The sequence below is a fragment of the Alternaria arborescens genome (assembly GCF_004154835.1).
Source record: "Alternaria arborescens strain FERA 675 chromosome Unknown contig_3, whole genome shotgun sequence".
Lineage (NCBI taxonomy): Eukaryota > Fungi > Ascomycota > Dothideomycetes > Pleosporales > Pleosporaceae > Alternaria > Alternaria arborescens.
The window spans coordinates 1,394,967-1,417,086 of NW_021167858.1; the positions used below are offsets into that span (position 1 = coordinate 1,394,967).

Below are 22,120 nucleotides of genomic sequence, written 5' to 3' on the forward strand. Positions count from 1 at the left end.
ACCCAGTCCTTGACACGACCACGCCGCAAACCAGCAGTAGTAGGACAGCGAGCGTATGCACACCATCCTGCTAGTTTCCGCCGTCAGATCATGGGCTGGCGGCGCCGTTGATGTCTATCACGCCAGCCAGCGCCTTTTGCTCCCCTGGCTAGCTTTCAAGCCAGCTGCCCCAGTGCCCTTTGTAACGGCGCGCCCAAAAAAGAAACAAGGGCCAGCGCTCGGGGCATCAAAGTAGTCTCATCGGACAACGGTCTGATGTGCCGCTAGACGGCGATCTTGCAGATGCGGTCTTGCGAGATGTTAGCGTATCCTGAGGTTTTGTAGTCGACTTCGCATGACATGCGCACATTTGAATACGGGTATTTTGCGGAAGTTGTTGCGAGGATCATGAACGTCGCCGATGTTCAGCTTCTTTGTTGAGTTGCCCATCCTGGCATTTTGCTGCAGAATTTTCTTTCCCTTTGGCGCGGCGCTTTGCCGGTGACATAGGAAGAGGCGTCATCACTCATGCGCTTTCGGATGATATTGCCCAACGCGATCACCGTCGGAATCTTTGTTCCAGCGTGCCGCGGAGAGAACAGGCAACAAGCCGCAATTCTCCAGTCTTGTAAACTGCCTTTGGCTGGCAAAATCTTCCATGGCTCTCATCTCCACACAGCATACGTTAATCGCATGTTTTTTCTTGGTGCAGTAGCTGTCATGGCGTCGGCGCTCGCATGACCACGCAAAAGTGGTCTTGGAATTGCTTCGTATGATTGTAATCGATGACATGGTGTTACAGGCCACACGCCTCTCCCATCTCATTCTCAATAACACTGAGCAGCTAATACGTACTCTCGTCATCCTATTAGCATTTAGGACAGCCACTTATCGTTACACAAAGTTACCTGCAGGCACACTCTGCTGCACGCGAGACAACCACACGCATGCCCATCCCATTGGCACACCGAGGAGCATCCGCATATGCCGCGATCTTCGTGTGCACATCTTGACTGCCACTTCGGCATGTGATTAATATATTTTGACGACACAACTATTATGCAGCCACAATTTCATGCGTCCTTCCTATCGACATTCCGCGCCTTCCTCATTCGACACGAAGAGTGCGCCTCAAAACTCAGTCGAACCCAAACGGTACTTTCCACCAACCCCGGACACAGGATTCCCCTCCTTCTAGTATTATCGGTAATATGCGTTATTATCATCGTATTACAGTCTGTCTAAAACCATTTTGCGACATGTCCATGTGCAATCGATTGGCTGTTCGTGTTCAAAATATTCAACATGACACCCCTGCTTTGGACGAATCAGTGCACAAGCCGGGGACTGCAGAGTGAGTTGTGCCCTTGAGCAAGGTGACACTTGGGGGATTTGCTGTTGGTCTCAGAGTGGTTGTGGTCTGATGTCTTGATGCAAAATTAAATCCGAGACGGGGGAATGCTCGGGCAGTTGACTTGCACTTTGCGTACGTGGCGGCAGGCATGCGAGTGATGGTGTGAAGAGGTGATCATCGCTGCGAAGACATGGACAAGCATGTTGTGCCAGAGCCCGGAGATTCAGAGAAGCGAGGCTTACCTTGTAAATCCATGCTATCCATAGCGAGCCTTGAAACGCGCACAGACAATTCGTATCAGAGAGCGTACCCAGATGCGCATATTCCGTTCGTGAAACAAGAACACCACATATAAACCAGCAACTGAATTAAACTGGTAGGCAGGTCGGGCAACCACGGCCATGTTGGGATACAAGGCACGACGGGTCATAGACGTACACGGCGACATCTTGGCCAGGTAGTGGTAAAGTTCGGTCATAGCGTCATCTTGTTGCACGTTCTGATTTGTCTCCAGCGACACCATCCGATCATGCGACAGTATAACATGCAAAGCACACGATGCAGAGTTGGGCAAAAGCTGGAGGTCAGCAAGATAGTGATTCACAGACCACTTTGCGATGGTTCGTTCCACGTTGCTTGTACGAGAACACAAAGGCTGGCAGGCAGGCTCCAATGACATCCAGCATCATGTGCAAAGAATGACACGGAGAGCGAATAACCTGAGAGTAAGCACAATAGCAAGGAAAAGGGCCGTAACCAGTGGCGAACTAATTGAAGGAGAAATTGAATAATTGTTTCTTGTTTCGAACGCCGATTCACATGCAATCGTTCTAACCCCAAATGAAAACTGTTTGAACCAAGGAATTTTGGAATGCCTCTGATCCATGACAATAAAAGACGTAAAGAGGAATACATGTGACGCGGAATGCATGACGTATGCCCAAGCATTTGTCTTTACGACATCTCCAGTGGTATCCTCAGAACATTGTACTGACTCTTTCGCGGTATCGATCATGGAACCGTATCCATGTTGAGCATGATGACTCAAGTAATCTCCATCGTAAACACCATCAACTAGAAACATACAACCGCCCCCGCCGCCAAGTGAAAATGCAAGCACCACCCGAGAGGAAAGATGATGTATCCGTCGCATAAGCTCGCGACACAGACGCAAAGAACCACCATAAGGAGACTCGTCAAGACTCGCTTGCTCTGGACAACGATACAAGCGAGTGCGCTTTTGGTGTACCTCATCCCTCATCGTCCTCGAACAGATGATGGAGGGGGTCGGCTTCTGAATTGGCAGAGAGTTCCTAATGACTCTGCTGGTACATCTGTGGGTTTTGTCCGTACGGCGATTGAGGGTAACTGCTGTTGTTACTATTTGGACTGTTGTACGCATTGCTGTTGGGGGTGGCATACTGAGCCATGCCCTCAGGAAGACCTGGACTCTGCGTGCCGTACTGAGGGGCAGTGCTGTTACCAGAGGCCGCAGGTTGGTACCCGATGGGTGGGAGTTGGGGGTGTTGAGGAGGCTGTCCAGGGACACCAACTGCCTGTCGCATCTGTCCATAGACAGGTGCCTCAGGAGCGCCTCCCTCGTGGGCGCGCTGCTGCACGTCGGCCCGGTGTCGCTCTTCGTCAGCTTTGCGCGCAGCCTCCTCCTCCTTCTTCTTCGCTTTCCACTCCTTGCGGATTTCCTTGAATTCTGGAAGGATAAGTTAGCATACTATAATAGAGGTGTTAAGATGCCAAGATAATTGGGCAAGGGTCGACAGCTGTTAGCTTCGGTCGTCAGAAGCTACCCAGTGCGGCGGGGACACGACCATTATGGCGCTGCACCAGCACGATCCCAAGGGCTAACCTAGTGCACTAGTTTTGCAAGGGCCACAACCACAACAGCAGTTGTTAAACCGTGAATAGAAAGAACATACCTTCAGGAGTGCGCTTTTGGCCGTGCGATTGCATCGTGACGTGCGCATTCAGATGGTTCAGGGTACCGTAAGCCTTCTCGCAACCGTTCCACCCACACTTGTACATGCGTTCAATTTCTTCATATCGCCGACGTGGTCGCTTGTGTTGTTGTGCGCCAGGAATGGGTACAAATGAATAAACTGTGGATAGAGGGTGTCCTCCCTAAACAGAGCTGTCAGTTCTTAAGATTCTACCATGGGTGCGACAAGCAAATAGCCTAGCATCATGCGCATTCAACGCATCCCTATTACCTGTCTGACGTGCGAAACTAGTTGACTTACTGTAGGTGGTCGCTGGACTGGAGAGACCATTGCAGGCGCGGGCGGGCCTGAAGTCGCAGGGTGCCCATAGTGCATACCCGGCTGGGGGTAATGGCCTGCCCACTCAGGTCGCGAGGCATATCCCATTGGTGTTTGGGGTTGCCCTGGGTAGTGCTGCATGTCGTGGTGAGGTGTGTAAGGCGAGTATTGCTGCTGATGGCTTGCGTATGTCGGGCTCGTCTGCGCGGCAATTGATGGATCTATAGGAACATCCGAGTCAGACTTGAGTTGTTGTGGTGATTGATGGCCATTTGTTTGACCATCTGGGATAGGCATTGACGGACTCTGTTGTTGCGCCATACCACCGGGAGCTTGCCCTTGAGCGCCGGGTTGATACGAACGTTGAATGTACTCCGGAAACGACCCTGATCGAGCCGATGAAGGATTCAGACTGTAGTCTGAATTCGGGGTGAGGTTGGAGGAGCGAGGATCTGGTCCTGGTGGAGGGTATTGCGCAGCAGATGCTTGATCTGCAGAGGTTCCCTCAGAAGCTGGTTCAGGAAAGGTTGGGTAGGGCGAGCTCAAACCTGACTGCGGGTAGTCTGCTTGCCGTGCGTCCATAGACTGTGTAGATTGGCGAGGTGTCGAGGGTAGCTAGGCTCTAAGCTGAGGTTGGATGGTTGGATGCGTGCGCCCACGAGGAGGGATGGCTGCAGAGATATGTCCGTCGCAAACCGTCTTCGGATGATTTGCCGCGGTCTGTGGAAGACAGGCAGCTAGAGCGTATAAAGACGTAGCCTCAGTCGAGCCAAGAAACGCACAGCCAGAAAACCGGAGAAGCAATGTGGTCAGGCCGTGAGTAGCGTGGAAGTTAAACGCGGATGATTTGCAGACGGTGTGTTTTCCACGACGCCCAGGTGGAGGACAAGCAGTTCGGCAAATATGCACCGTCGAAAAGATAACGCACGGAAGGCGCAAGCTCGAGGGCACCGGGGCAGGGGAGAAGGTTAGCGGGAAGAGATCTCTCGAATCGCGGAGCAGTTGGCGCGATGCAGAGTGAAGTGCAACGCAAAGGTTACACAATCGGTGCTAGGTTGACGAGCTTGCACTGCGGGTCTGCTGGGGCGAGAGTGAATTTGGAACACAGCTAGTGACAGCGCGACCTAAAGGCCTTTTAGACTGAGTGGCGCGCGATGCGGATTGGCCACCAATGGATCGGCCTGGAGAGACTGACGGCTTACCCAGCAGGCCTTAGCACACCTGATGAGGTAACAGACGACCGTAGCGGCGAAAACAAGGATGCCAGCTTAGTCGGTAAAGCCGAGCCGTGACAGTGGGAATGGGTACTGTTCTGGGTTACGGGCCTAGGACGAGGTTGGGATGGCGCAAGCAGCAAAGTGTGGGACGCAGGACTGCTCGAGGGTGGGCGTTTTAGTGTGAGAGGGGCGTGCGGGTCCGTGTAGAAGTGGCGCTAGTGACGAAGAAACCAGGTTTGAGTGCGCTTGTTCGCCGAGGGTGAATGGGTGCGCAGGCGGCCACAGAGGTGGTCGCTGTGGACGCACGTAGCTGATTGGCTCCGCAGATACTGATGATGGGGCAAAACACAGTCGGCCCGTTGTTGAGTCGATGATTGAAAGTTTCGCTCACACTCTGGTTCTCCCAGCCCTCGCCGTTCCCAGAAAGCTCAACTAGGCCGAGCGTGCCGAGCGATCAGCCTCTTGTCCGGCCGCCGGGCTTTCCGTGCAAGTTCAGAGTCTCGAGGCAGCGCGCTCCGGGCACGAGAGCGAGATGCTGCTCGGAAGCTCGCGCAGATGCTCCACGGAGGTGGACCGTCAAGGGTGGGCGATCTGGTGCGTTTTGTTACGGGCGCGAGTGACTCGCGTCGTGGCAGGACAGAGGCTGCGCACAGGATGCGTATAAGTGCTGTGGGGTGCCTTAGTGACGAACGCGCCGGGAGGGCGGCGATCGCGTTGCTGGTGGCAGTTGCACGTGTAGCAGCTTTGGAGGCGCGCGACTTGGTGTGCCTGGGGTTGCAAGCTATCGCCGGTGACGGCAGCGTTAGAGCCAGGTACCGTTCGGGCTTGATGATGGTGGTTGAGCTGGGTCAGATTCGCGATGTAGGCTAGAGTGAGGGCTAGCACAAAAGTCGGTTAGACAGCTGAGGCAGGCGCTAGTGAGAAAAATAGTCCGAGTGGGCACGGTGTTCTGGGCTGACTAACCGTGACGTACTGACCGCCCTTTGCACCCGTTTGCAATGTGCAGGCTCCAGCGACCCCGGCAGCCAGCCTCGGCTTCTGCCCATGTCGTGGCCGCCGGGCGTCGCCCTCGTGGTGCTGGTGCTGGTGCTGGTCCTGTCGCAAGACGTGCAAAGAAGAAACAGGCGATGCCATGAGGCTGAAAGCTAGCTCCTGGCGCTAGACGCGGCATGGTACAGTCGCGCAAGGCCTAGTACCCAAACCACGTTAGATAGACCCCAAGATATAGACGTCGCAGAGAACACTGCGAATGCCTCTCGACAACATCTCCCAAGCTGCTCACCACACCGGCCACGACACCCTCACGACACGGCCGGGCTTTTGCGGGCCTCGGCAAGAGCGGCCTGCAAAACGTCTGCATGCAAATATTGGACACGGCACAGACCTCGACGAGCGGCAATAATGCCCAATGCGTCAACAAGAGCGAACCTCCAACCGACCTCTCCATTGCGGTGTGTGAAAGCGAAAAGCAACATGCGACGGAGACGCGCCGACGGCCTCTTTGTCCGTGGCCGTCGTGACTGTCGCTCGCGTCGTCTTTTGTGATACCCCTTCGTAATCTTATCCAAGCCCTTGAGCTGGCGGAGAGCTGACTTGTCCGTCCATGGCGGTTAATCTCCATCAACTGACACAATTGCCCACACCAGCGGTAAGAGCCCAAGAGTTTATCCCCTCGCCGCGGTTGCCATGATAGGCACGCTTTTCAGCCTTTCGAGACCCACCATATCACATCCTCTCCGTCTCTCATTGCGTGCGTGCTTTCACTCTCGCTCTTATTTCCGCTTTCGCACCCTGACATCTCAGCACATCAGTGCACACAGCATCGTGACTTTTCCTTATGCTGATGACAGTCAACCCTTGCCCTCTTGTCAGCAGACCCAAGATATATGCGTCTCTCCAAGTTAGTGGGCCTTGCAACCGCTTGGCTTCGAGTGCACCAAAACGTTCGAGGTCGGTCGGCTAGCATTGTGTCGCGCTGCTGTCAGCCTGCGAAAAGTGGGTCCCTGACATCTCGTGTATCTTTGCTTCTGCACGCTGCAGTGTGCCAGTCTCATCCGTCGTGCAGCACCATGGGCCGCCGCTTTCCTCGTCATATCCATCACGTCGCATTGCATCAACAAAGCGGCCTGCTGTTTCTCTGCCACTAACCCGAAGAGTCATGTACCCTTTCGACAACAATGACAGCCTCAAAGACATGCTCAGGTACACACCTCCCCACGGTCTATGCCTGATCCGGTTGTCCGCATCCGATGAGCCCCAGTCCCAGCCACTCACATGCCACGGTCGTTTCTGCAAACATCCGATCAATGTGCTCGTCATAGATGTTCCTATCCTGCCTGACATGTCCCTGGCGATTAGAATTCTGCTTGTTTCTCTGGTAGAATGTCTGCACCAGAACTCAAGCAACAGCTTGCTGACTTTTTACATGATTGGGCATGCAAGACCAAGACTGATCGGACCCAGGATCATACGAACAGATGCCGCTAGCTATCGCACGCACATGCGCCGTCGAACGGGAGCGGGAAGTAATCTCGATCACAGCGCGAACACCACGCCGCGAATAAACTATAGCAACTCTAAACTTCTGATGCTTCTAATTCCTTTCACAATGTTCTAGCGCATGTACTGTAGCACCGAGACGCAGTCTGAAATCTTCCCGAGAACGACCTGGGTCCCATTCTGCAACTAACTCTGTTGCACATATTCACTCAGCTCAAGACCAGTCCAGCGGTTGTTACTCCGACCGCCTATGTCGTCGCAGCTACATTGAGGTTTGCAATATCAAAGAGACCATGGTGAGGATATTGCATGCCGCGCAGTACCCAGCCACTGCTGCTAAGTCCCAAAGACAACGTATTCTTAGCCACGGCTAATGTCTGGTGGAAGTTGGGCGAGCGAGTCACACAACAAGGGCATCCCCTGCCCACAGTCCAATGTGGGTCTGTGGCGGTTCCATGTCTTCGGTGTAATAGATCCGCCGTGCGTCGCTCACGTGGAGAAAGCCGTACGGAGATGTCCTATGAGGGTGAGTGAGACCTTCTTCGGTGGTGACGAGGAAGGCTGACGACAGCATAAAATTCGCTCACACTACAGGTGTCAGTATGCAGATGCTATACTAGCCGGTTGCAGGGCTAACTTTGAGATATTGGTAACTGTCAAACCAATGTCGCTGCTGCAACTCAATGCACATACGCATCAGCTGCCCATGTCCGAAATTCTTCGCAACTCTCGTAAACTGACACGGCATTGCGCGCAGCCAGCGGGATACCTTCCGTCCCTAGATTGAGGAAGCGGAGGCGACTTCCACATGCTACCTGCAGTGCTGTAGTCATGGGCCTGGATGCATGATACCCTTGTTACAGAAACCTTGGATCTCTGCCACTTTGCACAGTCTTCCTCCCCCACTGAAACCCACCAGGAGGACACGGTGTATTGGGGTCGACACCCATGAACATGCAGGTATAGGCTGATCGTCACCTGATCATGCTCCATTACGAACTGGTACACGAAGACGGCAGAGCAGAACGTTTGTAGTGGTGGTGATGGTAGAATGCACACATGCACGTCAACATTTAGTCGTGTGTATGATGCTGTGTGCGACGTCGGTGCGAACTCCGGATCACGCTGCTTCCGAGTCACTCAACGTCCTGTAGCGCCTTCCTTGTTCAGTAACCCGCTCCTTCGCAACATCCTCGCATCAGCATCACTGCTGTAAACATGTCCCCTAATCTCTCCGATCTGCCTTGGCCTATCTGAACATTGTCACCTCGCCCAAGTCGAGTCTTTTCCGCCATGCTCCTTCTCTGGCAGCGTCAAACCTTGGTAATGACATAGTTTTGCATGCACCCACCCACTTTTATTTGGAAGGTTCCATACATACTGTGCCATTGGCCGTGACACCCGATACACCCTCTACGGCATTGACAACGGCCATGCGCATGCCATAACTCCAGATTTCGCAGAATCATGGCCCACTCCATCCGGTAACGTAGGCGCACCCAAATCACGATCTTCCTTGACAAATAATGCTTTTTCCAGGAACCCTACCTAGTTGCCCGCGGGAGCTGCGCCCAGAGCGGCCGAAGAATGGCCGACGTTGGAGCCCGCAGATCGTTTCTGTCTGCTTGCCTCGATACGACATGGCGTAAGCTTGGCCTGCACACCTTGCCTAATCCCAGTCGTCACCTGCATTTCATGGATTCTCTCTCGTCTGTTCTTTCCTTACATTCTCCGCCTATAGCTTCGCCGTGTTAGCGGATCTGAGCGCTGCCTCGAACGGACATCTTCGTCTGGCTCGACTTGCTCCACATTCCGCTCTTCTCATATCTTCCCGACTCGGAGTCAAGCGAAGCGCTTGACACAATTCTTTGTGTGTGTTGTCCCCGATGGCCTGGCCACAGGATCGGTCCTTTTGTGACCATGAATATGCGGTCATAAGATCCATGCCTTTCGGCATCTATCCGCTTCAAGCTTTCGACAACCCTCTCCAGTTTCCCATACTTGGAACACGTCGCGCCCCTATCGAGAATCGATAAAGCTTGTTGTTCGTTAGTTTACACATTCCGGAGATGAAACGGAGCCCAAAACTGGGACGCCAATTCGCCGGAATATAGCGCGATCTAGCCCCAGGATGCGGTTTTCTGGTTGAGCATGCATTCCTGTAGCCATTAGTGTCCGGCGACATGCCACCCACTGCCCGAACTGGAGTTCGTGCAGATTTAGTTCCCAGCAAAGAATGCGAAAACGAGCTGCGTCATGGGGCTTTGACCGTGCTGAGCTACGTATTCCCTGCTCATGGCGATGCAATTCCAGCAGCAATTGTTTCGTACAAGCTTCATGTTCCGGCGACAGGGATGCACCGATCTTGAGTCGGCATGACTTGGCTGATCCCCATGGGCCTCGATTTCGTGAAGTTCAAACAAAACGATAGTTTACAAGTACCATTCTAGACCAGGCCAGCCTCGAGATAGCCCTGCCTGGTGTCATTACAGGGCACATCCACATGGTTCTTGAGCACATCAACGAAACCTCTATTCACATCGCCGTGCTCGCTTGTAGAAGGTCTTCGATCGGACCATCCTCCGCTGGAGGTTGACTCCATGAAAAACTTGAAAGTGCGCCAACAACCACAGTGGTGATGTCTATTACCGGCTACACCGGCGAACATCAATATCGGTGGGTACATGATAGTTGGCCAGTCCTCTTGGCTTTGTGCGAGCTGGAGGGGGTACCTCATGGTCATGGTTGCGTAGTGTCCCTCCACAATCAGAAAGCGAGTAATCTCCTCCAGATTGATGTTGAGATCGATCCCGCTACTGCACGACACTGGCACTAGACCACGATTCTCGTCAGGTAAGGAGCATGAACAGCTTCTTCCACGGAAGCGAAAGCAAGTCTCGAAGATCACATCGATCAGCCTAGAAAGACTACAGTACGCTTGAAGTACATTCGTGCCATCATCCTTCCCGCACAAGCGAATCATCCGCTGCAACAACACGATCGCGTCTTGCGCCATGACAGCGATCGTCATCTGGCCTGCGGCCGCTCCCAGCCACCGTCTCAATGCCCGGTCTTTTTCGGGTTAATCCTACATTTCACTCTATCTCCACTCCAATCGCACTGTCGACATCTATTGCTTGTCATATCATTGAGCAAGTTACAAGTCATCTCAGACATAGCATAACATGAATGGTAGAAGTCTCTTGGCTGTTCTGCCGCTGTTCTCTCTTCTCGGACTTCTACACATGGAAGGATTTTGCGAATTCAGCCCTATGGTGGTCGTCATTCGGGCCTCCCCATCGATGGTTCCGTTTGATAGCGAAGAAGCGCCGTGTGTTGCGTCTTCCTCCTCTTCACGTCGGTAATTCTACATTGACTCTATCGACTCCTGTAATTCTGTTACCATGGTCTCCTTTACCGAGCAATGGGTCTGGTAAAGATACCCGTCGTGTCTCTTGATCCGGCTGCCACGCTATATGGTCGTATACGCGTCCTTTGTGATTTCTGTCTCAGGGACTCGGTTTGCGAGGCCAATGACCATGTTTGCTATGCACCGGACAATATCGTCTAGATATTGCGCACGCTTCTCAACAAACATCGCATTCTTTGTGTCAAGTACCAGCACCCCTGTTATGTATCCAGTCCTATAGACGAATCAGAGAAGAGGTCTTCAATTGATCTCGACGGTCGTGCACTTTCTATTAGGTTCTGTAAGGTCATACGTGTGATCAAGTGACTATGGTATGGACCCTGCGTACCGCTACAACAGTCTCAACATAAACAATAGCCAAGTCTCTGCAGTTCCCTGCCCTGTTCGAGTTCAAGTATCATTTCTACTCTAGTTATTCATTGCGACCGCCATCTTGCGTCACCTACATGATTTCACTTGGTCATCCCCCCTTGTAAGCACATGGTGAAGCTTTCTGTGACGATCCTGTACATATCTGTTGTGTTTTCCTCGCTACCACTTAATCGTATTCCACTCCACAATGTACTTTCTGCATCCATATGTCTCCGTATGAGGAACTTCGCGGCGATTCATGGGAAAGTGATTATTACTAGACGTCGACAACTCTATGACTGGATATCTCAAGGTAACTATAGCGGGGCCGGTGCAGCCCAGACACCTTCCATCGTTGTTTACGACCCCCTACCCGATTGCCTTGCCTTACCCGAAGGCAATCGTGGGCGTCCCAAGGTAACAATGGGATTGCGCATGATTCTCACCATGGACTTTGTCTCCCCCCGCAGCACTTGCTGCGTCATGAAGATGGACAAAGGTATGAATGCCGTCAGGTACAACCGGTGGGAATACCGTCTCAAAGAGGGAAATGAGATTTTCTATGATCTCTCAAAGACACCACATGTTCGATTCCAATTATTGGTGATTTACAGTCGATGAATAGAATGCTGCATAACGGCGCGACATATACATTATATCTTGTCAGGATGTCTTTGTGTAAAACGTTAGGAGATCATAGTCCAGTACGTACATCAATGCTTCAACAATGATGATTTACTCACCGTATCGCATTGGTATGGTTAAATGTCCTCCCCATTATCTGTCGATCTTGTTTCGCAACATTAAACTAGTATGTTCTTCGCATACAGTTTTCTAGCGAAAGATTGAGATGTGTACAATTCTCCACGAAATGCGACCACCTAGTCGAAGGTGGTGGTCTCTTACAACAATCAAGATTATAAAATGGCTTGTATGATCACTACTTTCGCTGGAACTTATCTTGCTATTGTATATGATGCTTCTTGCAAGACCCGAGTAGGGTGAATGCACTCATCTGTCCTAAGTACTGTGCATGACGTCGTGGCATATTTACCAAATTCACTCACAGGTGGGAGAAAAAGTCGCATATTCGAAGAACATAGAGAAGTGGGCCAACATGAATCCGATCGCCATTGACCAACAGTAAGAGGTGACAAAGATAAGAATCAAATAGTATAGTAAATGATTAGACGCGAAGGGTGCATTGCCCATCCAGCATAAGCAATCAATAGAAGGCACTCAAGTCAAGTAAAGCACCATGAATCAGATACGAAGTACGTGTATTCTATATCGCTATTACTTTGACAGAAACTTTTTCTGAGTATGAACGCCACCAGCACCATGATGCAAAGCGACCGAGTGGTCACGAAGGGTTGCTAAATATGCGCAACCTCGATAGAGGAAAACAAAACCATGCCAGTCTAATATGTGAAAGAACCATGCTGCCATACTGACATCGTATCCTTGCATAAAGATCAAAATTCTGTCCATGGGGTATCAGCGTACGACAGAACCAGAGTCTTCCGTCGTGCTTGGAAATTGGATGAAACATGAGGTAAATCCGAAACGATTACCGCCAACGCCGAAATCAGGTTGGTGGAATGAAAGCTCATCGTTCTGACAAGGCGATAAGCAAGCGCGATGGATAAAGTGATCACCAGCGGCTGTTGCGGATGGGATCGCTGTTACCTCCGGTCCAGCCTGAGATTGGCGTTAGGTCTCGATTGTTGTCGAAAGGACTTCTACCCCCTACCCCCCCGTCCGCCACGGCCTCCGCCACGGCCGCGGCCACCTCCCCAGCGACCACCACCGCCGCCGCCACCACCGTAGCGGGCCATCTCGTGCAAGCGAGGATCGATCTGCTGCTTGGACTCTGTGAGAATCTGGACGAGATCACGAGCTTGCTTGGAGTCTAATGAAGCTGTTAGTGATTTGCGTGTATGGTCGGAGTGCGGGGATACATACTGTCTGTAGTGAAGAGAGTGATGGCAGTACCGTTAGCGCCAGCACGACCAGTACGACCAATACGGTGGACATAGTCCTCCGAGTTGTTCGGGTAGTCATAGTTGAACACGTGAGTAATGTTGCGGACATCTTGAAGAGCAAAGGTTAGTGACTGATAAAAGGAACAAGCAAACGACGATCATGATTGGATCGCGTGAAGCTGCTGTATGTTGCATGCAACCGTCTCTGTGCGCTACGACGAAGATCACGGCATCAAGTCCAGTGGAAAGGCTGTGGATGTCTCCTGGTCCAGAAACCCTTGGAAGAGAGTGCGACTTGTAGAAGTCAAGTATCTCAAGCAGCTTGCTTCAGTAATACCTTGGTAATACCAGAAACAGATGATAGCGAAGACTAAAAGCTTCGCCAGCGTGACCAAGGATCCCTGGGGATCAGATTCGAGAGAGATGCAAGCCCTGGACGATGTCATGGAAGCGAGTGTAACAAGCGCACAAGACGACCTAAGCAGAGCACAATGGCAGTTCACGCATAATAATAGTTGGGGAGGTGAGGAGGGGGGAGTGTTGGGGGTTTGCAATCATACCGATACCACGGGAAGCCACGTCGGTGGCAACCATGATGGGGCTCTTGCCCGTCTTGAATTCGTTCAAGACCCAGTCGCGCTCGTTCTGCTGCTTGTCACCGTGAATGGCTAGAGATGGGTTAGCAATGCTCGTAACGGATGTTGTAGTCAAACTTACAAAGCGCCGGCCAGCCGTCCTGACGAAGGAATCGGGTGATCTCGTCAGCAACGCGCTTGGTGCCTGTGAAGATCAAAATCTTGTTGTCCTTGTCACTCATGATAGTCTCGAGGTGCTTGGCCATGCGGTCACGCTTCTCGAATTCGGTGCAGACCTCAACGATTTGTTGAATGCGGTGGTTAGCAGACAGATCCATGGAACCGATGTTGACCTGGATCCAGTCCTTTTGGTAGTCGGCAGCAAGCTGGCGGACTTCCTTGGGCCATGTAGCGGACCACATGCAGGTTTGACGGTCAGGACGAATTTGACCAATAATCTTGCGGATTTGAGGTTCGAAACCCATGTCAAGCATGCGGTCAGCCTCGTCGAGAACCAGGTAGGTAACACGGCGGAGGTTGGTCTTGCCCGCCTCAAGCATGTCGATGAGACGTCCAGGTGTGGCGATGCACACCTCGACACCGCGTGCAAGGTCACGGATCTGGGGACCCTTGGGGACACCTCCGTAGACGCAGGTGTTTCGGATGCGCGAGGACTTTCCGAACTTGCTGATCTCTTGTTGAATTTGGACAGCAAGCTCACGAGTGGGGGCGAGGATCAGGACGATGGGGCCGTCACCAGGGGCGAGCAGAGGCTGAGCGTTGATGTGGACGATAGCAGGAAGACAGTAGGTAAGCGTCTTTCCGGAACCAGTCTCGGCAACACCAACAACGTCGCGACCAGAGAGAGCCATGGGCCAACCCTGAGCCTGAATAGCAGTGGGCTTTGCGAAACCCTGAGCCTTGACCTCGTTCATCACGTAGGATGGGAAGCCGGCCTCGTCGAAAGTTGTGACGGGCTTGGGGATGTTCTCACCCTTGACGGTCATCTGGTGCTCCTTGCGGTATTCGGCAACTTCAGCGGCTGAACGCGCAGTAACAGCGGGGTCCTCCTTGTAGAAAGACTTTTCGAATTTGGGCATGGTGTCGAGGTCTAGAAAACGTTAGTATTGCGCTGAGTTTGCAAGGGCGGATGTAGAACGTACCCCATGATTGCTGCTTCAGGCCCTGGCCGAGTTGCGACATGCGGTCACCGCCATCGCGACCACCGCCAAATCCGCCTCCACCGTAACCACCACCACCTCCGCCGTAGCCGCCTCCACCACCGGAGTAGCCGTTGGAACCGCCGCCGTAGCCGCCACTAGATAGATGTTAGCAAAGGTTGATGAGATGGGATGAGTGATAAATGGGGAATTCTACGCTGTCGCAAAGAGTACGCTAACGTCCGCCTTAGCTGTGAGAGACAGCCGACCAGGCAGGACGATGGGACTCGGGCTGCGCGCAGAATTGTAAGAAGAGATATAGCAGATGGAGGGCTGTCCAAGAACCGCGACTGTGATGCCTCTCCCATGTGAAGGGGGTGTATCGTCCTACCCGTACGATGCATAGTGGCTTGTCGAGTTGTTGTAAGACCCATATCCAGCATTGCTGTTTTCGTACCCGTTCGAGTAGCCGCGGTCACCGCCGCGACCGCCGCCGCCACCGTATCCTCCACCACCACCACCGTAACCGCCGCCGCCGTAAGACATGATGTGCGAGTGTTTTGTAGGGACTGGTGTGAAAGGGGAACCGGTCGAGTCTGAGGGAGTGTGTATCGTAATCTGGAGACTACGAGGGGATATTAAATGTAGTAGAGCGACTGTACAGGTGTCGCGTGTTGTGCGGTAGAAGAAGCACAAATAGTAGAGGATGTGAGTTGGAGTGAGAGGAAGTCAGAGGGCAGAGCGCGACAAGAAAAGTTGCCTTGCCTCTGTTGCGCTTGCACATTTTTTGAGACGCTAGCGCCGCTAGGGCCAGGGTCTCGCCCAGTTGGGTAAGCGCGGAGCTTGCCGTTATCAGCCCGGGGAAGCGCACCAAGGAACACCGACAAACATCTCGCCACTGTGGGTCTTGCATCTGGATGGCTATGGAGAAAACTCCATCATGACCCGCATATTGCAAGCTCTGATGCCTAGTTTCAGACTTGGGATGAAAGCACGTACGTCTTCGCTTTTGATCTTGTTTAACCTAGACTACAGACGCAGGATCGAGTATGCTGAGGAATGATACTCTGACGACGCTTATGATTGCATCCGTCTCGTGCAACCTCCAGCTGCATCACAGGTCCTTCCATACTCACTTTCCTTCCTCGCCAGCTCTAAGTCCCATGTCCCAGAAGCCTCTCTCCATCTTTATAGCATTAGCAAACCATCATCTATCATCTCCATCAAAATACTCACATTTGTGGCGTGTATGAAGATGCCAGCTAACTCTTCGACTCTGCTCGGACTTAGTCCTTCGGCATGTCTCTCTACCAGCTCACTCCCCCTCATCATCGCCTCCCTGTATTCCTCTGCTACGTATTGCTCAATCCACTTCCAGTACTTGCTTCCCACCCTTACAGTGCTGGGATCTTCATAGAGACGTTTAGCAATGATACCGTAACCGATGAGGCAGGGGAGAAGGGCGATCTGTAAGGCGAGATAGTCTTGCGACATGCCGATGTCGAGGACATAGCGTGTGTATGCTGTAGTGGCTTGGTCCTCTTCTTCGTTGATGATATCAGCTTCTGACAGTCCGTATCCTTTACAGAAGTCGATATGCAGCTGTATCTCTTCTTGGAGGGTGACGACCTGTTGCACGGAGCGGCCGATATCTTTCAGGTTGCTTGACTTGTATGCAGATAGTGCGTTCGCTCTTGCAAATTGAACCTCCGCATCTGTCAGCTACTCTGCTGTCTGTATGAAGTGAAACATGACAGCATGTGTACTTACCAAGAAAAGGTAGTCTTGTACCAGGTAGTACATAAATTTCTCCACTGGCAACGTCCCAGAACCCATACTCTGCACAAAATCGTGCTGAGTATACTCTTTCCACGGCTTTTGCACATCGTCCCGATCCAGCAGGTAACTGATGAAATTCCCTGATGTGAAAGGCAGCATGTATACTGAATGGAAGTGGTTGATTGGGCCACTTCCCTGTCCCAAGTCGACGGCTGTCTTTATTCCTGCTTCAACATACAGGTTTGCCTTCTTCACCGCCTTGACCATCGACATTCCCTTAGCCAAATTACATGCAATAGCGGATGCTAACGAACATCCGGTTCCATGCGTGTTTTTTGACTGCAGATAGGGGCTTTCCAGTATCGTGACTCCACTATCACCTACAAGTATGTTCAAAACAACTTCTTTCTCGCTGTCTTGTGTGGTTACTACGCGGCCGTGTGTCAATGGTAGATGGCCACCCTTTAGCAGTACCCATTTTGGTCCGAGTGACTGGATTTGATGCGCTATAGAGACGATGTCTTCGACGTTTTGAGGATCAGAGAGATTCAAGCCAGCGGTTTTAAGCAGCAGCTGTGCCTCGGGAAGGTTCGGAGTGAGAAGTGTAGTGCAAGGCAGGAGGTGTTGAATTAGTGTTGAGATAGCGGTTTCAGGAAGGAGCTGTGAGCCCGATGTCGACACCATTACCTTTCAATGTGGTCAGCTCACAATGAAAGCTATAAGAACTGTACCTAGAGAGCATCGAAATGTAATCTACTACATACAGGGTCAACAACAGTGGTGTTAATCTTATATCTCCTGAAAGCGTCTGCAGCAATCAAGATTGTCTCGGGGGAGGCAAGCATGCCTGTGTTTCATCAGCGCACTCATCAATCAGATAGTCCTTTCTAATCATAGTCTTACCAGTCTTGACCACATCCACACCAACATCTTCACAAACAGCGTCAATTTGCTTCCGCACGAAGTCCGGCGGCGTGTGGTGTATATCCTGTACGCCGAGCGTGTTCTGCGCAGTCAATGCAGTCGTAGCAGTCATAGCATAGCAGCCATGGGCCGCGATGACCTTCTGATCGGCTTCTAGTCCGCTGTCGGTGTGGCAGGATCGTTAGTGGTGTGTGGCTGATAAAGGGCGGATGCATGCACGCGTACGTACGCCCCACCCGAACTGTCCGAGCCAGCGATTACCAGAATGCGTTTCAGTGTCATTGTCGATCGAAAAGAGTATGAAGGTGTTGCTTTCCACAGGTCTGGACGTAGAAACAGGACTGCTCGTATCATTTTCTCCAGCCAGCCCCACCATCCGCGGATACGCGTACGCGAGCTCGACGTCATTGACTCACATCTTGTTGCTGCCGCAAGGCATGAAAGCTGCATGCCCGACGCTGTAGCGGGTTACTCACACGAAGTTATACACATGTGCGTATAATCCCTCTCAATATATAATGGGCTATGGTCACGTCGGTGCCAGCGGTATTGCCTGCAGAGGAACCTATTTGTGGTATGAACATTGCAGAACCACATTGTCCGGAAAAATATCGTACGTAACATGGACTCTGAAATACAATGGACGAATACATAAACGAGAAGATGTCGCAAGGGTTGCGTAAGCCGACCGGCACACATGTCGCCATCATCGTCGTTACGGTTTCCTAAGAGTATCGTCCAGCTTATTGGGCACGCAAATGGGGGCAACCCTACTAGACTGTTCTTCTTTGCCCCTTTCACAACCGACTCAGCATCCATCCACAATACAGCCACAATGGCTTGAGACATACCTGAAGGTTTTCTCGCATCTACTCTGCTTGAAACAGCACGTTTCCGGAAGCTAATCCTAATGACTTTGCGGAAAGCTGAGTGTAATCGACAAATTACACCGTTATACAAGTTGACCAGAGAAATATTAGTTGAAACGGTAGTATACTACTTCTTAAACAGGTTTTGTTGAAGCATGAGACGTTCTTCTGCAACAGTAGCTTATTCTTCTTTGTTTGCTTCAACTTGCGAGTTGCGTTCATCGACACCATAGTGCTACCACAGTCCCTTGATTTGGGACACACGCTGGGTAGGCTCAAAAACCTCGCTGTTATCCGTTGTGTTTGTCCTTGGCACACCGCCGCTGTCTGTAAATGTTGGGAAAGCCGATGCGTCGTGGTTGGCACTCGCATCCCAGCCTAACGTTTCTTCTTTATCATAGTCAAGAGGTGCCCACGCTGCATCTTCGTCCTCCGGAACGAACAGGCTGTCAGAATCCTGACGGGCAGGCTGTGCTTGCGCTGTGGAGGCTTGGCGGGATCCTGGATTCCGTAGTCGGCCGGACCCATCGCGTCGTGATGCTGGTTGCATAGGCGGAGGCATGTCAGATCGGAAGCCACGACCCTGTCCGCGTTCTGATGTGTTCGTTGATGCAGTGCGGGATGTTTTTCTGCTGCTCATCGCTTGCGGCGCAGGTGTTGGCGGAGCTCCGTTGTAGTCGCCCGAAGTCATTAGCGTGAACTCACAAAGCAACCCGTCGCACCCATAGCTGAACTGTAGCGGTCGCGTTGGTTGAGAGTAAAAAGCCCTCAAGCTTGTCTTCAGTGTATCTGCATGAACAACGATCGCTTTGAAGTCTTTGACGCTGATAATGATATGCATGCCCGGTTGCACAGTGAATCGTTCAAAATCGGATGTGTGGACCGCGACAGCAGTGACAAGTGGATGCTTTAAGATCTCCTTCCCATTCGAGATCTTTTCTGTGTAGCTCTTAAAGATGCAGCGGCCGTCTCCACTAGTAAAAATATCGAGCATTTCAGTTTTGGTACCAAAGTACTCAACATATTCCTTCATAGCGCCGGCATTCATGTTCCACCTGTTTCTCGCTATACTGCGATCAAACAGCGCGTGCATAATGTCGACAGCTTCATACGTGAGTTTGTAGGTCTTGATGACGCCCTGGTTGCACACCATCTTGACGATGAATCGACATTGTGTCTCGTTCTCCCGCTCTTGCACGCTAACTTCACAGCGATCGATTGCGCCGTCGCGCCCCAGTGGGTCATACAAACGGCTTTTGAAGACGGATAGGAGTGCTTTTGTGTACATGCTGCAGGTAAAGCGGCCGTCAGGTCCGCCATGGGTTGGCACGCACTTGTAGTTGGCGAAAAATTGCCGGCCATCTAGCGTAATGGCGCCGTAGGCGGATTTCGAAGAGTTGAGAGCGGTAAATGTGAACTGATGCAGAACGTATGAGATGCCAAACTGAACAGAACAAGAGCGGCAAACCAACCTTTTCGCGACGCGCTTCGATTGCCACGGTCTCGCTGAACTTGCCTAGGCACACGAGCAGGTCATGAATCTTAGACGCGGCCTCCGGTGTTAGGGTGAAGTTGAGGGTAACCATTGTGTCTATCCGGAAATGCTCGCATCCTAGTGAGATATTGGTGTCGGATCGCGAAGAGCCACCGAAAGCGGAAAGAGCGCGTCAAAATCGCGCTAGCGTATTGACATCATCGCGCCTACTTCTACGGGGACAGCAGCACACCCAGTCACTTTCTTGAGAGCGACTCCAGTCATTATCGATTTAATCAATATGACTCAGTCAGCACTCCCAGACGATATTTTGCATCTTCTGTGCGAAGAACTTGCCAATCAAGAACAATTCGACACGCTCTTTAACTGTGCTTGTGCCAGCCGTGCTCTCGCCGTACCTGCATTGACTTATCTGTACAAGTATGTTGCACTGGGCTCGCTAATTGATCGCCACTTTACTAACACAAGCCTAAGATCCCATCATCTGGCTCCTGTCCGAGGCGGGGGAGAAGATCTCTATGGTTTGCCAGCTGCTACCAAGCTTCTTACGATACAGAAATGGTCAATTCTCTGGCGTTCAATCGTCGCATCCAGTCTCGACGTTACACTTTTCCCATACTGTCGTTACATCAAGTCATTAGACTTTCGCGATCTGGGATATCTCCTTGACGATGATCAGTTCCGTGCGAAGGTCTCCAAGTAAGCAAAGCTCCCTAATAGGCATCGCCAATTCTGATCTCGATTCAGGCAATTCTTCTCGGGGCCGTTGAAGCAATTCGAAAAGATTGAAACAGGGACAAACATCAAAGGCAGAAAATACACTCGAATAAAGACGGCGGATATAATCGATGCAATTGGCGAAGGTATGACTAATGTGCAATGCCGTCAGGATGTACTAGTAACATAGAACAGTAGTTACGCAGCACACTCCAACACTCGAGATGATCAGTGGTGAACGCAAGTGGACCTGAATTTCTCTGATATCGCGAATGATCTGACAAAATTTAGTACACCCTGGCGCTCTTGTGCGATGGACGCCCCGCCTTCCTCGCCTCTCAAGCCTCGAACTATGGGACGGAAAGCCTCTAGAGGATGAATTGGTCCACGCGTCCATCAACAACCATTGCCCACAATTTAGATCTCTTATGATCTATACCTGGGTCTCCGAAGACAACGATCACAAGTTCGCCAAATTCCTTTCCTCGATGCGGCCAAACACACTCGAGACACTCCAAACGATCAGCGACGTCAAGGCAGGCGCCGAAACACTCCTGGCTCTCAATCACCATGGAAACTCACTCGAAGATCTGAGACTATGCGTGTCTAACGATTCCATACCGCATCTGTCGTTACTGCAAGGATGCACAGCTCTGAAGACACTTCGCATCGAGGATATCCATGGTACTGTAGACTTGGAAGCAACAGAGCACGATATCTTTCTCGAAACAACCGCCTGGTTACGCAAGTGCGCCGGCCTCCAGCGACTTAGCTTCTCGAAATTGCAATCCGGAGCCGCGCTCATCACGCCCGTGCTATTGGAAGAGAAGATACAACTCAGCAGCCTGGAGATAGATTCGTACACATTGAAAGATCACAAGACGTTTCACCAAGCTCTGGTACACCAACAATCATCCTTGAGGGTGCTGTTTCTGAGTGGCGATACTGATGGCATGTTTCGAGACGACTTGGACATCCTCGTGGACTCCTTAAAACAACTGACAGAGTTGCGGGATCTGCACCTCATCCTCCCCGAGGTCTTGCGGGACGAACATCTTATCACCATCATCGCTGATCTCACTCTGCTAGAGGATCTATACGTCAGCGGTTTGGAGCTAAACGACATTGTACTACCTCATTTGGCGAGTCTACCGAACCTTCGCACCGTCACCATATCCGGTATATCGAAATTCACCATGGATGGTCTCCTAGATTTTGTATCAAGGCTGGGACCGAGCAATCAAGGCATCCGTCTTTCAGTAGATATGGCGGACACGGATACGCTGCTTTCGGAAGACGAACTGACCCTAATAAGAGATAACCTTGTGGAGAAGGCTGGTGGTACGTTGGAGTACATGGCACTTAGAGGTACGTGTTCGCTTGATGGACTTGCGACAAACAAGGCATTCTGCTAACCATTTGAATGAAGACCCGAACGTTCCTGAGTTTGAAAGCGACTCTGACTGAGGTTGTCTCTCAGTTCTTTACGACACTACGAAGAGTGATGAATAGT

At 51.6% G+C, this 22,120-nt stretch overlaps 4 protein-coding genes across 4 annotated transcripts; 1 reads left to right on the top strand and 3 right to left on the bottom strand.

Moving 5' to 3' along the window:
• Positions 1-2,646: 2,646 nt before the first annotated feature.
• Positions 2,647-4,188, bottom strand: AA0111_g1981 (hypothetical protein; the record flags this gene model as incomplete). Its single annotated transcript, XM_028647701.1, has 4 exons — positions 2,647-2,701; positions 2,756-3,041; positions 3,268-3,469; positions 3,589-4,188. The coding sequence occupies 4 exons, from the start codon at positions 4,186-4,188 to the stop codon at positions 2,647-2,649; spliced, it is 1,143 nt and encodes a 380-aa protein (XP_028510504.1).
• An 8,569-nt stretch (positions 4,189-12,757) lies between these two features.
• AA0111_g1982 (ATP-dependent RNA helicase) lies at positions 12,758-17,638 on the bottom strand (the record flags this gene model as incomplete). Its single annotated transcript, XM_028647702.1, has 12 exons — positions 12,758-12,804; positions 12,857-13,015; positions 13,069-13,197; positions 13,649-13,756; positions 13,806-14,774; positions 14,827-14,981; positions 15,281-15,448; positions 15,960-16,009; positions 16,060-16,530; positions 16,594-17,289; positions 17,367-17,449; positions 17,506-17,638. The coding sequence occupies 12 exons, from the start codon at positions 17,636-17,638 to the stop codon at positions 12,758-12,760; spliced, it is 3,168 nt and encodes a 1,055-aa protein (XP_028510505.1).
• A 992-nt stretch (positions 17,639-18,630) lies between these two features.
• AA0111_g1983 (hypothetical protein) lies at positions 18,631-19,981 on the bottom strand (the record flags this gene model as incomplete). Its single annotated transcript, XM_028647703.1, has 2 exons — positions 18,631-19,812; positions 19,868-19,981. 2 exons carry the CDS (start codon positions 19,979-19,981, stop codon positions 18,631-18,633), a joined length of 1,296 nt encoding a protein of 431 aa, XP_028510506.1.
• Positions 19,982-20,170: 189 nt separating this feature from the next.
• On the top strand, positions 20,171-22,074 carry AA0111_g1984 (hypothetical protein; the record flags this gene model as incomplete). Its single annotated transcript, XM_028647704.1, has 5 exons — positions 20,171-20,310; positions 20,365-20,589; positions 20,638-20,753; positions 20,899-21,975; positions 22,037-22,074. 5 exons carry the CDS (start codon positions 20,171-20,173, stop codon positions 22,072-22,074), a joined length of 1,596 nt encoding a protein of 531 aa, XP_028510507.1.
• Between the last annotated feature and the right edge of the window lie 46 nt (positions 22,075-22,120).